A 19,173-nucleotide genomic window follows, 5' to 3' on the forward strand; every position below is an offset into this window, starting at 1 on the left:
AATAACAGAAAAATGCATTTTATTAAACCATTTCAAAAAATCAGGATCACATATCTTTGTCTATAACAAGCTGGAAGGAAAAACTATGACGCTCATCTATCAGAAAATCTATATCAAATTTGAGTTCTTACCCTGCTTGATACAGGCAAAATCATTAGATACCAGCATATCACAATCATTTCTGATATCAAGAAAAGCAAAAAAGAAACATACAGGTGAAGTATGTGTAGTTACTCTTGTCTTTCCAGGCATTTTTCTTTTTCTTTTTTTTGGTTTATTGTTATGTCTTTGTGTTTTTTTATTTTTTAGTTTGGCTGCTGTGTGTGCAGGGTGTCCATAATTACATTAAACAATTAAAAGACTAAGCATGAAATTGTGCAGGTGTGCAGTCGATGATCACTTATTTCTCCAGCAGTATTGCATGAAGAGTCACGCACTGCTAACTGTAAATCAGCTGTCTCTCAGACAGGTGCATTGATCAGCCAGCAGAGCAATAGCACAGCTTGAAAACTCAAGATCTCATTCGCACATTAGACCACTATGCCACCCAAGCACAGTGAACATTTTCAAATCAGACAGTTTGTACTGTCACTAATACAACACATTAAAAATACAATGTATACAACCTAATAAAATCTTATTTATGTCAGCAATTGAGCAGCTTGATCATAGCTTTAATTTTTTATTATACTTCATTTACTTAATTATGGTCATTTCTTTATTTCATTCATAGATTTTTTAAATGTCATCTTTTCAGACGATCACAAACTGGATAGTGCATGCCTGCAGTTTTCTTAGTAATAAGTTACCTAAAAAAGCAGCTTGTACAGCCACTGTTTAAAAACATGAAGGGACGCGCCCAGGTGGCACAGTGGAATATTCCGCTAGCACACCAGCGCCAAGATTCTGAACTCATCGGTTCAAAACTTGGTGTTGTCACCGGTTGTTGGGTGCCATCTAGCGGGCATAATTGGCATTGTCAGCAGCAGACACGTTTCTGCTATGGCGGGATGACCGGAGTATGTGGGTGGGGTCTTCAAACACTGTATAAGGACCTTGATTGGCAGATAGAGAGTCGCCTGTGCAGAGTGAATAGGTGAAAAAGGATTCTGCTGAAGGCTGCTTTTTTCTGTAATATCTGCAAAATAGACTTAATTAGCTAATTAATGTGCTGGGCCAGCATTAACTTAATAAGTTGTCCTTTTACGCTTTTATTAAATGGGAATAATACAGACATAATAAATCATATACTTATACATATACATTTTTACTATTTGGCTTTTTTTTTCATTTGTTTTTTTTGCTGTATGTCTTTTATTTTTGTGTTTGATGTGTTTAATAGTTGTTGTATTTATATGTAACACTTTATTGTCCTTTTTCCTTTCAATGAAGTCCCTTTTTTCCCTTGTTTTAATGTGTTGTTATACATGAGACATCCCTGTACAGCATGCTAATTAAATTTTTATGTATTCAAATGTAATTTGTAAACTCAACTTGACCTGGCATACCTGTGACCCTGCGACCTCCGTGCTAGGTTCAGAGTGGGTGGACCCAGAGGACCCAACAGTGATCGCTGAAACAGAGCTACTGGGGGCCGCCGCATCTATCGAAGCTGCAGCTAAGAAGCTAGAACAGCTGAAACCCAGAGCCAAACCTAAGGTACCAATCCATTTATTTATGCCTCTTTGCTTTTCTACTTTGTTCATAGATGTTTTCTATTCCTCAATAAGTCTGTCCAAATCAGATCCATCTGGCCTTACTGTGCTGGAATGTATCACTGGGAAATATCAGGGTTCTGATATTCCAGGGGTTGCAAAATCTAAACCTATCTAGACTTAATTGCAAAAAAATGGTCAGCATATTCTAAAATTATTTTTCCAATATATATATTTTTGTTATATCAAATCTGTCAAAATTCGTTTTACCTCAAAGTCTGGTGTACTTCTGCTTTGCAAAGCAGTATTTATATCACAGCTTTATCTCCCAGTAAAAAGAACTCACCAGATGCCATTCAACTTTTTGCTAAGAGCAATTTCTTATCAGGGTAAATGCAGAGAATGCTATATTGTGAGATTTTGTGATTTGAACTAAGAAGGCATTTTTATTACTGCAGCTTTTCATATTTTGTTTGGTAAGCAAAACCACTTTACTTGTACTTTTTATTATACACTTCCTACTTTTATTAGACTTTCACATATCTACATTGACTGTTTAGAAACAGTGTGAAAGATCCCTGTGCTTATTTGACAAGTAATAAGGGAATCTAATAAAATGTAAGAAATAACCTGGAATTATAAATACAGCACTTAACACTGTACACTTGGCTGGTGCAGCAGTCTAATGTGCTAACCCACCGCTGCTGAGATCCTGAATCTTAAAGTTTAATCTCAGCTGTCCCTTAGACAGAAATTTGACGTCACTGAGGCGTTTTCTAAAAAAAATAGCTTTGGTGGTAAATAAAGCCTGATGGCAATTCCTTATTAAGATATCTTAAATTATCAAAGCTGCAAAGTTAATGTATCAGTATCAGTATATTGTGCCAGTGTATTGTGCCTACTGAGATGTTTTTATATATTGTCTAAAATTACTAAAAGTGCTGTGTTCTGAGCTTACATTCTGACATTATGGATTTATAATTTGGATGCAATTTGTCATGCTTTCATTCCAGCCAAGTTGTTACTGTTGGGCCCCTGAGCAAGGTCATTAACCCTAAATTGGTAGAGTTGTAGTTGGTCACAATTATAACTTGCTTTGAATAAAAGCATCTGATAAAATCCATAAATGTAAATGTATTTTATCTTTTCTGATGGTAAGACGAAATCTGGGATAATTTGGTGGTTTTATACAGTAAGTTCTATAAAATCGTTTAACTTAACATAAAGTCCTAATTCTTTGTTGGTAATGATTGCCTAATACGTGTGACTCCTCATTAGACTGCACCCATTGTAAAATACATGGGACAGTGGTTTATTTGCTAAGATAATATAAGAAAGAAAGCCTTAATTCTGTTACATTTTGCTGAGACAAGATTTATTCCGAAAATGGGATTCAAAACTAGCTTTTTTTTTTATTTTAGACTTATTTTTGCTGCATTTTGAATTATATTAGATAATCTACAGATAATTCCTTTTAGCACCTTGAAGAAGATATCACTGTTCCTGGTACTTTATAATAGGTAGCCACAGAGAACCAGTTTCAAAAAAAATTTAGAAGACAATATGAAAGTTTCTACACTACCAAAATAATAATCAAAGTTGAAATATGTATATTTTTGACACAATATACTTTTCAGAAAATTCTAAATAAGCTTATTAAAGAACTCAAATTTATAAGGTTTTCTAAAAAGTTTTCTAAAAATTAACATTTCCGTTACATTCTATTTAACTACTGACAACATTTCTTCCAAATGCCAAAGACAGAATTGTCAAAAAAAATACAAAAAACCCACTAATAACAGCAAAAAAGATGCAGTGTTGTCAAACCTTGAATAATGCAACAAAAGCATGTTCATATTCATTATAAGAAGATAATAATAATGCCTCGGAAGGAGTTCAGAAATCAATATTTGGTGGAATTCGTGTCTTGGCATGTTCTCTACCAGTCTTTCACTTTGATGTTGGATGACTTATTGCTGCTCCAGGCACATAAATTCAAGGGGCTCGGCTTTTGTTTTTGGTGGCTTATGACCATCTATCTTACTTTTAGATCACATTCCAAAGGCTGACAGTTACATGGTCTTGATCTGGTGGTCCTTTATACACACATTGATTGAACGGGCTGTCAGAAAAAGAATTTGATTCCAAGATGACGTTGTATGTGACTTGATTTACAAAGACACATCTGCCCAAATCCAGCCTTGCTGAAGCACCCGTAGATAATCCACCATTATTTTTTAGTAGGTCTGAGATACTTTTTCATGGTCAGTAGGTATTTTTTATTTTAATTAGTTTGGGGTACTACTAGCACAGTTTTGCCACCAAGATGTTCCTGATGCAGTGATGACCATATCAGTGCGTTTTTATACTTTTACATGTCAAGTTAGATTTGGTTCGGGGGATTATTCAGTCGTTACCTTGTTAAATAGAGTGCGGTGTACCTATGTTGGAATTCAACAGACACTGAAATGGAATTGCAGCCATACATGTAGAAATGCTGATTTAGGAGACAAACTGGAGTGTCTCTTAATTTTTTTTCAGAGCTGTTTGTGATTGTTATTCAGCCACATAATTAGATAAGTACCTTGACACATATACCCTAACATACAAGACCCTTACATGTAAACTTTTGACTTTGCCTTAAAATATTCAGTTGCTTCACCTTAAAGTTATGATGACAAAACAGCCCAGAAAATTATTAGGTGAAACATCTAGGACAGTAACATATCCTTTAGAGGTTTAGTGTTGGTTGGATTTGCATCCCCAGTCCATATGCTGTTAGATCTGTTTACCTTGGTCCATTCCACTGTGTCTGTTCACCATCATCTCCTCTGTCTTCATGTGTACCACTTCCCTCACAATGCCATGTCTTCTCCTTGATTGATTCCTTCCATTTCCTATTGCTTGTCTTCCACTCACCCCTCATGTCCTGTCCTCTCTTTCCTTTCATGCTCTAGAGGTCAGCTAGACCTGGAAGCCTTTGCTGCAGGGCTCTGTCTGATATGTTTGATATATTAGGTTGTTATTCAGTCCAACTATATATCAAACATATTCCTACAGTGTCCCGCCCTGTCTCCAGACTCGTGTGCTATGAGTGACGAGTGTGTTCTCACTAGTGTGGCATGTTTACTCATTTTAGATCTGTGTTGTCATTACAAATCCATTTGCAAAGGTCTTGTAAAGGGCTTGATTTGAGTTCTGGAGAACTGTCCTTACTGGTACTGCATGAGCAATTCGAGACTGAAAATAATGTAATTGCTCTCCATTGCCACTAGATGTCACCTTTAAAGCATAAAAGGACAGACAAACGGCCATGTTCATCTTAGAATAAATGACCACTGGCTGTGTTTAAGGGTCATTGTCTTATAAATAAATCATATGCATCCTGCCACATTAAAATTTGAACTGAAACAGGGACCGTATTGTTACACACACTAAGTTACACTAGTTTTTTTTTCTTTTTGACCATAGTACCACAAGTTGCTGGTCATTTATCGAGGTAGTCTGTCATGTTTTTATGTCTAAGCAGTAAAGACTGGTGAAGTGAAGGTCCTCTGGTGGCATTTATAGCGTTACTAGCAGGGAAAATGGTAACAAGCCATATGTGTTTTAAAATATTTTTTTGTTGTTGTTCATTAGATCCATGACACGTTTTCTTTACTTACATTGTTTTACCAATTTAACCACAGGTTCATTGTGCTCTTCAGATATTGTTACCTTGTTACCAAGAAAGACTGTGACATGATTTAAAAAAAAAAAGAAGAAGAAAGAATATCTAATTATCCTGTCATGAATGTTACCAATGTGTTGACATGACGTTAAACCAATAAAGAAAAACAAACAAATAAATTTTTTACAACAGTAAACATTAAAATATTAACCAGGACACCATTAAAATCTATGTACAAAATCAAAAACTTTCCTTGGAACTTAAAAACTTTCACTTGGAACTCAAAAGACCTACACTTAAAGTAAGATGCCAGCCTGATCCCATTACTACTGGATATTACAGTTCATGAATTCATTTTAGCTGTGATTGACCATTATTATACTGGTTTGCATGGTGGACTTATACATGAAATCCCAATACGCATTGCTATTCCTTATCTACTATCACAAAATTAAAACGTTCATGACTGGAAACAGCTTTTTTGGCCTGACCTGTATTATTATTATATTACTTAATAAGCCAGGTAAGTGTACTTGTGACTCATTTATATGCTGCTGATATTTATATGCTTCTGTCTTTAATTGGGACAGCCAGTTAGGAAGTACTTTCAGTGTGTTTTCCAAAAATATTACCCCGGGGTATTATCTAATTGTTTTCTCTGACAAGCTTTTGTCAACTATCCACCCTTCTGTTTACAGCAAGCAGATGAGTCACTGGATTTCGACGAGCAGATCTTGGAAGCAGCCAAGTCTATAGCAGCGGCAACAAGTGCTCTAGTGAAATCAGCATCAGCTGCACAGAGAGAGCTGGTAGCTCAGGGAAAGGTTTGTTGTTCTTCTGGTGGTGCTGTACTGATTAGTTACAGAGTATATATATACAGTGTATCACAAAAGTGAGTACACCCCTCACATTTCTGCAGATATTTAAGTATATCTTTTCATGGGACAACACTGACAAAATGACACTTTGACACAATGAAAAGTAATCTGTGTGCAGCTTATATAACAGTGTAAATGTATTCTTCCCTCAAAATAACTCAATATACAGCCATTAATGTCTAAACCACCGGCAACAAAAGTGAGTACACCCCTAAGAGACTACACCCCTAAATGTCCAAATTGAGCACTGCTTGTCATTTTCCCTCCAAAATGTCATGTGATTTGTTAGTGTTACTAGGTCTCAGGTGTGCATAGGGAGCAGGTGTGTTCAATTTAGTAGTACAGCTCTCACACTCTCTCATACTGGTCACTGAAAGTTCCAACATGGCACCTCATGGCAAAGAACTCTCTGAGGATCTTAAAAGACGAATTGTTGCGCTACATGAAGATGGCCAAGGCTACAAGAAGATTGCCAACACCCTGAAACTGAGATGCAGCACAGTGGCCAAGATCATCCAGCGTTTTAAAAGAGCAGGGTCCACTCAGAACAGACCTCGCGTTGGTCGTCCAAAGAAGCTGAGTGCACATGCTCAGCGTCACATCCAACTGCTGTCTTTGAAAGATAGGCGCAGGAGTGCTGTCAGCATTGCTGCAGAGATTGAAAAGGTGGGGGGTCAGCCTGTCAGTGCTCGGACCATACGCCTCACACTACATCAAATTGGTTTGCATGGCCGTCACCCCAGAAGGAAGCCTCTTCTGAAGTCTCTACACAAGAAAGCCCGCAAACAGTTTGCTGAAGACATGTCAACAAAGGACATGGATTACTGGAACCATGTCCTATGGTCTGATGAGACCAAGATTAATTTGTTTGGTTCAGATGGTCTCAAGCATGTGTGGCGGCAATCAGGTGAGGAGTACAAAGATAAGTGTGTCATGCCTACAGTCAAGCATGGTGGTGGGAATGCCATGGTCTGGGGCTGCATGAGTGCAGCAGGTGTTGGGGAGTTACATTTCATTGAGGGACACATGAACTCCAATATGTACTGTGAAATACTGAAGCAGAGCATGATCCCCTCCCTCCGGAAACTGGGTCGCAGGGCAGTGTTCCAGCATGATAATGACCCCAAACACACCTCTAAGACGACCACTGCTTTATTGAAGAGGCTGAGGGTAAAGGTGATGGACTGGCCAAGCATGTCTCCAGACCTAAACCCAATAGAACATCTTTGGGGCATCCTCAAGCGGAAGGTGGAGGAGCGCAAAGTCTCGAATATCCGCCAGCTCCGTGATGTCGTCATGGAGGAGTGGAAAAGCATTCCAGTGGCAACCTGTGAAGCTCTGGTAAACTCCATGCCCAGGAGAGTTAAGGCAGTTCTGGGAAATAATGGTGGCCACACAAAATATTGACACTTCAGGAACTTTCACTAAGGGGTGTACTCACTTTTGTTGCCGGTGGTTTAGACATTAATGGCTGTATATTGAGTTATTTTGAGGGAAGAATAAATTTACACTGTTATATAAGCTGCACACAGACTACTTTTCATTGTGTCAAAGTGTCATTTTGTCAGTGTTGTCCCATGAAAAGATATACTTAAATATCTGCAGAAATGTGAGGGGTGTACTCACTTTTGTGATAGTGGGTTTAGGTCTGGAGACATGCTTGGCCAGTCCATCACCTTTACCCTCAGCCTCTTCAATAAAGCAGTGGTCGTCTTAGAGGTGTGTTTGGGGTCATTATCATGCTGGAACACTGCCCTGCGACCCAGTTTCCGGAGGGAGGGGATCATGCTCTGCTTCAGTATTTCACAGTACATATTGGAGTTCATGTGTCCCTCAATGAAATGTAACTCCCCAACACCTGCTGCACTCATGCAGCCCCAGACCATGGCATTCCCACCACCATGCTTGACTGTAGGCATGACACACTTATCTTTGTACTCCTCACCTGATTGCCGCCACACATGCTTGAGACCATCTGAACCAAACAAATTAATCTTGGTCTCATCAGACCATAGGACATGGTTCCAGTAGTCCATGTCCTTTGTTGACATGTCTTCAGCAAACTGTTTGCGGGCTTTCTTGTGTAGAGACTTCAGAAGAGGCTTCCTTCTGGGGTGACAGCCATGCAGACTAATTTGATGTAGTGTGCGGCGTATGGTCTGAGCACTGACAGGCTGACCCCCCACCTTTTCAATCTCTGCAGCAATGCTGACAGCACTCCTGCGCCTATCTTTCAAAGACAGCAGTTGGATGTGACGCTGAGCACGTGCACTCAGCTTCTTTGGATGACCAACGCGAGGTCTTTTCTGAGTGGACCCTGCTCTTTTAAAACGCTGGATGATCTTGGCCACTGTGCTGCAGCTCAGTTTCAGGGTGTTGGCAATCTTCTTGAAGCCTTGGCCATCTTCATGTAGCGCAACAATTCGTCTTTTAAGATCCTCAGAGAGTTCTTTGCCATGAGGTGCCATGTTGGAACTTTCAGTGACCAGTATGAGAGAGTGTGAGAGCTGTACTACTAAATTGAACACACCTGCTCCCTATGCACACCTGAGACCTAGTAACACTAACAAATCACATTACATTTTGGAGGGAAAATGACAAGCAGTGCTCAATTTGGACATTTAGGGGTGTAGTCTCTTAGGGGTGTACTCACTTTTGTTGCCGGTGGTTTAGACATTAATGGCTGTATATTGAGTTATTTTGAGGGAAGAATAAATTTACACTGTTATATAAGCTGCACACAGACTACTTTTCATTGTGTCAAAGTGTCATTTTGTCAGTGTTGTCCCATGAAAAGATATACTTAAATATCTGCAGAAATGTGAGGGGTGTACTCACTTTTGTGATACACTGTATATATATATATATATATATATATATATTATGTATTAGTTACAGAGTTTAGGTGGAAAGATTGTATGCTGATTAACTCATATATGACTGTTCTTTGGTTTTATAGGTGGGCTCTGTTCCTGCCAATGCTGTAGATGATGGACAGTGGTCCCAGGGTCTCATTTCAGCAGTGAGTAAAAATGCAAAAATAAATTATGAAGGTGCATGTGCACATATTTGTTTACCATAGGAAAGTGCCGGGCGGCACGGTGGCTAAGTGGGTAGCACTGTCACCTCACAGCAAGAAGGTCCTGGGTTCGATCCCCAGGTGGGGCGGTCTGGGTCCTTTCTGTGTGGAGTTTGCATGTTCTCCCCGTGTCTGCGTGGGTTTACTCCGGGTGCTCCGGTTTCCTCCCACAGTCCAAAAACATGCAAGTGAGGTAAATTGGAGACACAAAATTGTCCATGACTGTGGTCGATATAACCTTGTGAACTGATCAACCTTGTGTGAAGATAAACTACCGTTTCCTGTCATGAATGTAACCAAAAGTGTAAAACATGACGTTAAAATCCTAATAAACAAACAAACCATAGCAAAGTAAATATTACTTCTGTACTGCTCAGATTCATTAGTCATTAACCACATATAACAGTCTTCTTAGCTTCAGACCTTGTTTAGAGTATAGTGTGTACATATCAAATTCTGAAGAACATTGAGACAAGATTCTGAACACCCGGGTCCGAATCTTGGCTCTGCAACCGGTTGGCTGGACGCCATCTAGCGGGCACAATTGACAGTGTCTGCAGCAGACAGAAATTGGCCACCATGTCTGCTGGTTGGGAAAATGACCGCACCAAGTGGGTGGGATCTTCAAACGCTGTGCTAGGACCCTGATTAGCAGCAATATACTCAACTTGAACGCAATCAGGGATCCACAGCAGCAAAAGAAATTGACTACACTAAATCTAGAGAAAAGGGAAAAAATGCAAACTAAATAGGAAAAAATAGGGTTAATCTGGGACCTGTCATTGCCCTAATCCAAAATCTTAACCATCTGCCATGAATAAAGCTGGATGTCATGGAAATCTACAGTGACTGTACTCACAGAAACTGTCCATAAGACTTTATTTTACCACAGACTAAACTAAATGATGAGGCATAATGAAAGTAATTAGGGTTATTTTGTTATATTTTTTATCACCAGTATCCCTTGTGGGTTTCCCTTGGTTTGTTACCACCTATCAAATTATTTTTGAAATTAATGGACATTCTTTGGGCTGAATAGGAAAAAGATCTGGACTGTAGGCAGGCCAATTAAGCACACACACTCAATGTCTACGAAGCCACACTGTTGTAGCATGTGCAGAATGAGGCCTGACATTGTCTGGCTGAAGCAGGTGTAGGAAGTAGTTCCTGGGAAGATATTTTGTCTTGACAGCAACATATGTCTCTCCAAAATACCAGTATAACCCTCTGCATCAATGGTGCCTTTACAGATATGCAGATCACAGATGCTGGTTTTTGCACTTTTTGTTGGTAACAGTCTGGATAGTCTTTTTCATCTTTGGTACATAGAATCTGTCATCCGTTTACCAAAAACAATCAGAAATGTGGATTCCTTTGGCCACAGAACATGTTTCCACTGTCCTTTAGTCCATCTCAGATGACTTCTGGTCCATGCGCAATATTCATACATGGCTTTCTCTTTGCATAATACAGTTTCAGGTTGTATTTCTTGATGCAGCGGTGGACTGTGTTAAGCGACAAAGATTTTCCAAAGTACTCTCAAGCTCATGTGGTTATGTCCATTACTGTAGCGTGACGGTTTCTCAATGGTCACACACATTCGGCAGCGGTTTCCACCCTTGGCCTTTACACACAGAGATTTTCTCTGACTTCCTAAATCTTGTCATGATAGTATGAATTGTAGATGATGGAAGACCTAAATTCTGCAATCTTGCTCTGAGAAACATTGTCTTTGAACTGACTGGCAGTTCTCTCATGAAGTGGTGAACCACGACCCATCCTTGCTTGCAAAGCCTAAACCTTTGGTGGAGACTCCTTTTATACTCAATCTTGATGACCTCACCTGTTACCAGTCAAACTGATAATTGTAGAACCTTCAAGAACAAAATAAAAATCTCAATTTTCACCAGGTGATGAAAATTAAAACTAATTTTACCTTTTTTAATCAATAGCATAGATCAAGTATTTATTTCATCTGTTAATTATTAACCTTCCTAGTAACAACTTCATCCTATTTTTTTTACATAACAGTTGATTGTGAAATTCTCTTTTGTGCCACACAGGCCCGTATGGTAGCAGCAGCAACCAGCAGCTTGTGTGAAGCAGCTAATGCTTCGGTACAAGGTCACGCAAGTGAAGAGAAGCTCATCTCATCTGCCAAACAAGTGGCTGCTTCTACTGCCCAGCTGCTGGTGGCCTGCAAAGTGAAGGCTGACCACGATTCTGAGGCCATGAGGAGGCTACAGGTCCAATTTGCCTTTACAGTTATAAGTGTATTATTTAAAATAGTTCAGCTACTAAAAGGTAGAACTGTGTGAGTAAAACTGGTATTTGAATATCTGCAGACTGCTGGCAATGCAGTGAAGAGAGCATCAGATAACCTTGTGAAAGCAGCTCAGAAAGCAGTCTTCGAAAAACCAGATGACGACAGTGTGGTGGTTAAGACAAAATTTGTTGGTGGAATTGCCCAGGTAACACTTACTTTCTATGTTTAGATTTTAGATTTTAACATTGATTGTCAGTGTTTTGATTTTTTTATTGTGTTTGTGGATTGTATTTCTTATTCTTTTGGATTCAGACTGAGTTGAAAATTCCCTGCATTTCTGAGAAGTAGCGGTTTAGTAGCGGTCAAATTTCCACGACTGCATCTCAAACCACTCATACTACTGAGTCAATAAAGTGTCAGGCAGGGGTCAACGTCTTCAAGATCATGGTCATGTTTTTTTTTTACAATGAGTTGTGTTGATTTAGAGTGATCTCATGAACTTAAAAACCTGATTATTAAATGATTCTAATTATACTCTTTCAGAATTAAGAACTGCTAAAACTTACCATTGCTTGTCGCTAAAGTTATTTTGTTAGAGGGACATTTTTACATTTACCATGTTTATTCTTACATGGTACAGTACATATTTTGTTCAACATTGTATTAAGTACGGGCGGCATGGTGGCTCGGTGGGTAGCACTGTCGCCTCACAGCAAGAAGGTCTTGGGTTTGATCCCCAGGTGGGGCGGTCCGGGTCCTTTCTGTGCAGAGTTTGCATGTTCTCCCCGTGTCTGCGTGGGTTTCCTCCGGGTGCTCCGGTTTCCTCCCACAGTCCAAAAACATACAGTCATGTTAATTGGAGACACTGAATTGCCCTATAGGTGAATGGGTGTGTGTATGTGTGTTTCTATGTGTGTGTCTATGTGTGTCTGCCCTGCGATGGACAAGTGTGTGCCCTGCGCCCACTGAAAATCTGGGATAGGCTCCAACAACCCAAGTAATTGGATAAGTGGCTTTGTACACATTCCATGTATAAAATATGCTAATAATAAGAAATGGGAGTACTAAAATGATTCTACAGCCAAGTACAAAGTACAGTCTTACAAATTTCAGCCAGTCACATCTGATATTTAACTGGCATACATATAATTTTGATCTGACATATGTTTAAAGAGACTATATAACAAATCACAAACAGTGTAATGTCAAAATTAATTAATGTACATTATACAATATTGTACAATATTATACTGTTAGTTAAATGGTGTTTCAAAACAAGAATTAGATAAAACAGACACCCTTATTTACATTTATAACCTGTGTATCTATATAATATATAGGCCTGTATAATATTTAGGTCAGTGAGATATGATTTTACTGCATTAGTCGGGTGCTTGGAATCCTTCTCATGCTTAAAATTAACGTCTTTCCCAATCAGGTGCTTTCCAAAAGGGTTGGCATGATGAATTAAAGCCTGTCTGTACTTTTCAGCATTTATGATCCCATCAATCTGGACAATATATTTAACATCACTGGCAGAAATGCAGCCCCAAAACAGGGCAGACCCTCCACCATGAATCACTGAAGGCTACAAGCACTGAAACTGTCAGATGCTGAGCCATGTCCTTGCTGGGCTTTTTTCGATCTGTCAAAGATGAAACTCAGATTTAAAAGTTTTCTTGGCCTTCCAAGATTCTTCAGATTTCTTTATAAAAGCTTGAATACCACATCTTGAGTATCCAGTTACAGTATATGTCCTACATATTAAAGCAAAATTGAAAGTGAAAATGAGTGCCAGATGCCACAAAACAGGAACAATCTGCAAGATAAATAAGCAAAAATCTGCAGTTTTACATTACACATGCAAATTTTCGATAATCGAGAAGTCAAGAATGCACATGCATTAAGAAAGAGTACATACTCAAGTTTCATAGATATGCTGCAGACATAAACCAGTGCATGCTGTTGTGATTATTATGGGCCTGAGTAAAATAACATGCTCCAAGAGTACTTTGTTAGCCAAGAGAGTTTTTAGAGAATTCCCAAAGTGAAGTTTAATGGCTTACTAATTAGAGAATACAAAAAGCACACGGCAGCATATTTCTGTGTACTGATCTGTAGATTGATTGTCTCGTACGGAGACAGATATGACATTGTAATCAGAATACACATTTAAAGGGAATGGTTTTGAAACTTGAAAGTAGCATTCATAAAAAGTGAGCATAGGCTATGCCCAGAATTTCTGCCAATCTGTTCGTTCTGTGGTCTATTCTGTAGGCTATTAGCAACAGGTCTGGCAAAAACCCTTGAACTTATATCAAATAAAGACTGGTGTCCATATACTTGAATGTTTAGAGGATGTAGATTCATTGACAGAGTAGCGGAGTGATTTTTGTGCCTTTTTTGCAGATCATTGCCGCTCAAGAGGAGATGCTTAGAAAAGAAAGGGAGCTGGAGGAGGCCCGGAAGAAGCTGGCCCACATCCGACAGCAGCAGTATAAATTCCTCCCCAGCGAGCTACGAGAAGATCAGAGCTGAGCCCTCACGTATAAATGCTCCAATGAAACCGATTGTAATATTAATATTGAGATGGACTGGATGAATCTGCCATTGGTGTTGGATCGGTTGGTTTGCCATTTGCACCTCATAGTGGGAGACATGTCGTGTATGTTTATAACACGTTTTAGACAGTTGTGATTAACTTTTAACTCACAAGAAGGGAGTCGCACCGATTGATTGTTTTTCTCACATAAGGGTGGTGTTTTTTCACACAAGACTATTCAGTTTTAATGCAGCTAAATGTGAGGCAGATAAGTTTAGTGTGATGTGAACACAAGATAAGTAAACACAGTGTGCGGGGGCATACCTGTCTATAAATTATAAGTGTGGATTATAAATATATCAAAAAACAATCACAAGTCACAAGTGTGAAATCAAAAGGTGTTAAGTCAAACAATAAGTAATTATGTGAAGATGTATAGCTTATATAGGATTAAAGCTGCAGTACGTAACATTTGGGTATTTGCATACATGACACAGAAAGGCTGTTGCATCAGATCTGTTGTGGATTCATCTGATATCAATACAATAATAGTGATTAAATTCATAAAGTCATGTAGCATATAAGAAAATTCTAAATCTAACTTAACAGATTTCTAGGCGTGGCTCTCAGCAGTAAGAACAAAATGTGTACACTTTTTTCCACTACTGACCATGCTGCACTTTTAGGGCTACTTAATTCCTCAACAAAAAAGTTACATACTACAGCTTTACATTATTTAAGCCTCACTACTTGTTATATTCTTCAGCAGGAATATTCATCCAAAGCCTTTGCTAAAGCACTGCACGACTTATACATATCATGAAGGCTAAGACACGTTGTAAGACTGTATTTCAGCTAGGAGTTAACTTTATTATAAGGCTGCATACAATGTATGGCTGTGTGTATTATTTATTCATTATTGAGTCACAAATGCTCCTCACCAAAAGCGTTACAGCTATAGGTTTGTCCTGATTGTAGTGGAATGCAGAAACCCACTGACAAAGATATGGTTATCATTTGAATTGTTCAAGCACTCATTATGAATACCTCAGAAGTTTTAACACACTTAATCATCTCTTTAATCATGTTACCCTTCTCACTGTTACATGCAGTCAAGTACAGTATACTGACATTGCAGTTCTAAGTCTTACCTTTACCCACAATGCACATGAACTGATCACATTTAGAGAACTTACGGAGTCATGCGTAACCTTGTGGGGAAAATATACATCTGTTCTTTTAGAAAGAGCATCATGCATTAAAGTCTCAAGTACTCATGCATTTGGCTGGGCATGTCATTTGCCTATTTGTACTGATTGGTTATAAATATATAACTTTTACGACAAAGTAGGACGTGGATGTGGTAAATGTTTTTTTTACTATATATAAATATATATATACTGATCAGCCATCAACATTAAAACCATCTCCTTGTTTCTACACTCACTGTCCATGTTATCAGCTCCACTTACCATATAGGAGCACTTTGTAGTTCTACAATTACTGACTGTAGTCCATCTGTTTCTCTACATACTTTTTTAGCCTGTTCACTGTTCTTAAATGGTCAGGACTCTTCCAGGACCACTACAGAGCAGGTATTATTTAGGTGGTGGGTCATTCTCAGCACTGCAGTGACAATGACATGGTGGTGGTGTGTTAGTGTGTGTTGTGCTGGTATGAGTGGATCAGATACAGCAGTGCCACTGGAGTTTTTAAATACCTAATCCACTCACTGTCCACTCTATTAGAGACTCCTACCTAGTTGGTTCACCTTATAGATGTAAAGTCAGAGACGATCACTCATCTATTGCTGCTGTTTGAGTTGGTCATCTTCTAGACCATCAGTGGTCACAGGACACTGCCCACGGGGCGCTGTTGGCTGGATATTTTTGGTTGGTGGACTATTCTCAGTCCAGCAGTGACAGTGACGTGTTTAAAAACTCCATCAGCGCTGCTTTGTCTGATCCACCTATACCAGCACAACACACACTAACACACCACCACCATGTCTTCTCCACACAAGAGGTTACTATAGAAGGTCATCTGCTTTCTTTTTAGCCATGCAGAATTATACCCATGGTAACAAGCTTCTCAGGTGGTGGGTCAGTTGTTAAGGGCTATTGATTATAGTTGTAGGTTTTAGCCCCACCACCAAGATGCTATTGAAATGGATTTTCAAAAAATGCACGTGTCAGAACAATTTAGATCTCCCAATTTTATGGCTGGTTTTTAAAAATGATTCTATGTACTAAATTGTATGCAGTTGTACCATTGGTAATGTAATAATTATACATGCTATTAAGTACCATATTATGAGATTTGGGACACACTTATTATCGGTTCAGCATTAGTGAAAGTTGTTGAAAATTTGGGCAACTGTACAGGCTTGTTGCCATTCCAACAAGTTATGCTTCTGCACAACATTAAGCCACGAGTTCCTCGTGTTGGTCTCCAGATGTGTATTTTCTTTACAAGATTAAGTATAGCTCCACGGGACTATATGGTCTGTGCATACATAGACAACCTATTCTAAGCTATAATGTTAACTGATAGTGAAAATACATGGCTCAAAAGAAACTACGCACTACAAGAATTCTATGATGCACTGATATTGTTCCTATCACTGCGTAAGTGTCTGAAAATATGCTAAGTACATACGCTTCTTGTGAACTTGGTAGACATTAGTAAAAAAATTAGTGGCTTCTTTTAAGGTAGATCTTTCGAGGTAGATCTGTAGTTTTCTGTAGTTATCGTTTGTTGATTGCGAATTTCACAGTGTGACGTTTCAACAGTAAAAATATTGTGAGAAGATATGTATTAAACTGCAATACCTGCAATATCCTCTTAAAATTAAACTGCATTGTATATTAGTGCCTTATAATGTCAAATCTAGTTGCCAGTTTAAGCTGATCAAGGACCTAACTTAACCACTATAACCACAAAAACTGGTCCTAGATCAGTGAAAAGGGAACTTGTCGTGATTGTGAAGGTGTAGTTCTGTTATTTTTTATTTTTTCTGAGCAGTATATTATGGGCGTTTTGGATTTGGACAGATAGATTTCGGCAAAACACTTACAAGTGCTCTGCCATGTGCTACTGTTAGAGTGGCCTGATGCTCTTGCATTGGTAGTTTGGTCAGCTGCCAGATGAAAATCTCTCTATAAAGCATTGCAATGTGACAGCATCACTGACTACACATGCTTTCTATTTACACTGAGTGAAAATCAATTCTGCAACCCATGCACATGTATCTATTCTTTCAATTCACCACACTTCAAGCCTCAATCAGGAATTGCTAAATGAAATGACACAGCCAGTCCAGATTAGGCTCCACTTTTCCTAACAGAAAGCATATTTCTGGTGTACATGTTGTTGTGGTTTAGTTTGTGTGGCCTTGTAACAATTTTTATGCTACAAGACATCTTACCGAATCCAAAATCCACCGCCTTTGTGTATGAGGCTTTAATGGAAGTTAAAATATATAAAATAAGTCATCTGAAGTTTTCTCTTCTATAAACCACTATGTATGAAGGTTTTTATTTGTATTTACTAATAAATGTAATGAAGATATTGCAATATGTGGTTAATGTGCTGTGATTCAGTGGAGCAGAAGAAAAATAATAAATAGCTCCTTTAATTATACTAGAGTTTAGGGCTTTCTTTACCCAACAGAAAAAAAAAAACATTGTCACTAAATATAATACAATGATGCTTTATGTAAAATATTCATCTGGTCACAAAAGTATTTTTTGTATTCCCTGAAAATAAAGAGTTTCAACAAACAAAATGTGTGTGCATTGTGAATGTATTACATATAAATTAAAAGCTAAAAAATTGTTCCAGTTTATCCCAAATGTGTTGCATGCAGTTGAGGTCAGGATAGCCGAGAGAGAAAGAGAAACTAAAAAACTTGCCTGGAGGCCTGCAGACAAAACAATTGAAACAACAATGAAGGAATTGCATATGTCTGGGCTGAAGGGTAGAGTGGCAAGAAAAACATCCAACATCCAGCTCAGCTACACTTTGCAAAGACCTTTATCAAGTCTGCCAAAATCATGTGGGGAAAATGTGTTATGGGCTAATGAGACCAAGGTTGAACTTCTTGGCCATAATACAAAAAGCTATGTTTCGCATAAAAACAACACTGCACATCACCAAAAGAACACCATACCCCCAATGAAGCATGGTGGTGGCAGCATTATGCTTTAGATCTATTTCCTTAAGCTGAAACTTCATTCAAGGTGGAGAGAATTATGCACAGCTCCAAATATCCGTTAATTTTTGCACAAAACCTTCACAAAACCCAAAGCATACCTCCACATCAACAAGATAATGACTTCAACATAAAAAGATCAAACCTGATCTGAATCCAATAGAAAATCTGTGGGGAGACCTGAAGAAGGTGCACAGGAGATGCCCTCGGAATTTGACAAATCAGGAGCTAGTATCTATCATATCTGATTATGAAGCTTTGGAATTTCTGCATGACGTAAAAATTAAAACACATTAAAAACAAGAATTTATGATTTGTTAATTTTCTTGAACATTTATTTAACTGACAAAAGTACAAAGGAAAAATTGCCAATGCTTTACTGGCCAACTTAATTGTATTTTGTACATATCAACAATTTAATGTGATGCCTCCAACCCATTAAAATTGGGATAGAGGCACTTTTTCTTTTAAGACCCTGTGCTCTAACCTTACCTTCCAAAACAACTGAAAGGCCCAGTGTTTTCAGTGACTTATCAAATCCCAAGACCAATTCTCTCCTGTGGGTGTCACTGTAACATTTTCATTAGCTGTGGTTGAAGTTGTGTGCTTTGGGAACTAGTGGGAGAGCAACTTTACTGGCCATGCGTCCAAATAAGGACATATGGCACTTTTGCTGAAGTCCAGAGGTTAAACAGTCACAATGAGTTTGTACAATAAGGGAAAGACCTACAGTGCCAGGAATGTTTTCCTACCAGTTGATCTACACACTAATCACATCTATTTATTACAGTAACTTAACCATTAATTATTAAACCTTTAATTTGCTTCAGCTGTAATGTGTTACACCACCCAGAGATTCAAGTGTTCAAG

General features: G+C 38.5%; 1 protein-coding gene across 1 annotated transcript in view; it reads left to right on the plus strand.

Moving 5' to 3' along the window:
* The window catches only part of tln2b (talin 2b), a 265,448-nt gene extending 247,584 nt beyond the window's left edge, over positions 1–17,864 (plus strand). Inside the window, exons 53-58 of the mRNA XM_062991879.1 lie at positions 1,535–1,659; positions 6,024–6,149; positions 9,163–9,225; positions 11,346–11,528; positions 11,628–11,753; positions 13,958–17,864. Coding sequence (XP_062847949.1) covers positions 1,535–1,659; positions 6,024–6,149; positions 9,163–9,225; positions 11,346–11,528; positions 11,628–11,753; positions 13,958–14,086 — 752 coding nt within the window. The 3' untranslated portion in view covers positions 14,087–17,864. The remainder of the gene's footprint in view (positions 1–1,534; positions 1,660–6,023; positions 6,150–9,162; positions 9,226–11,345; positions 11,529–11,627; positions 11,754–13,957) is intronic.
* Positions 17,865–19,173: the final 1,309 nt, after the last annotated feature.

Source organism: Trichomycterus rosablanca, chromosome 1 (genome assembly GCF_030014385.1).
Source record: "Trichomycterus rosablanca isolate fTriRos1 chromosome 1, fTriRos1.hap1, whole genome shotgun sequence".
Taxonomy (NCBI): domain Eukaryota; kingdom Metazoa; phylum Chordata; class Actinopteri; order Siluriformes; family Trichomycteridae; genus Trichomycterus; species Trichomycterus rosablanca.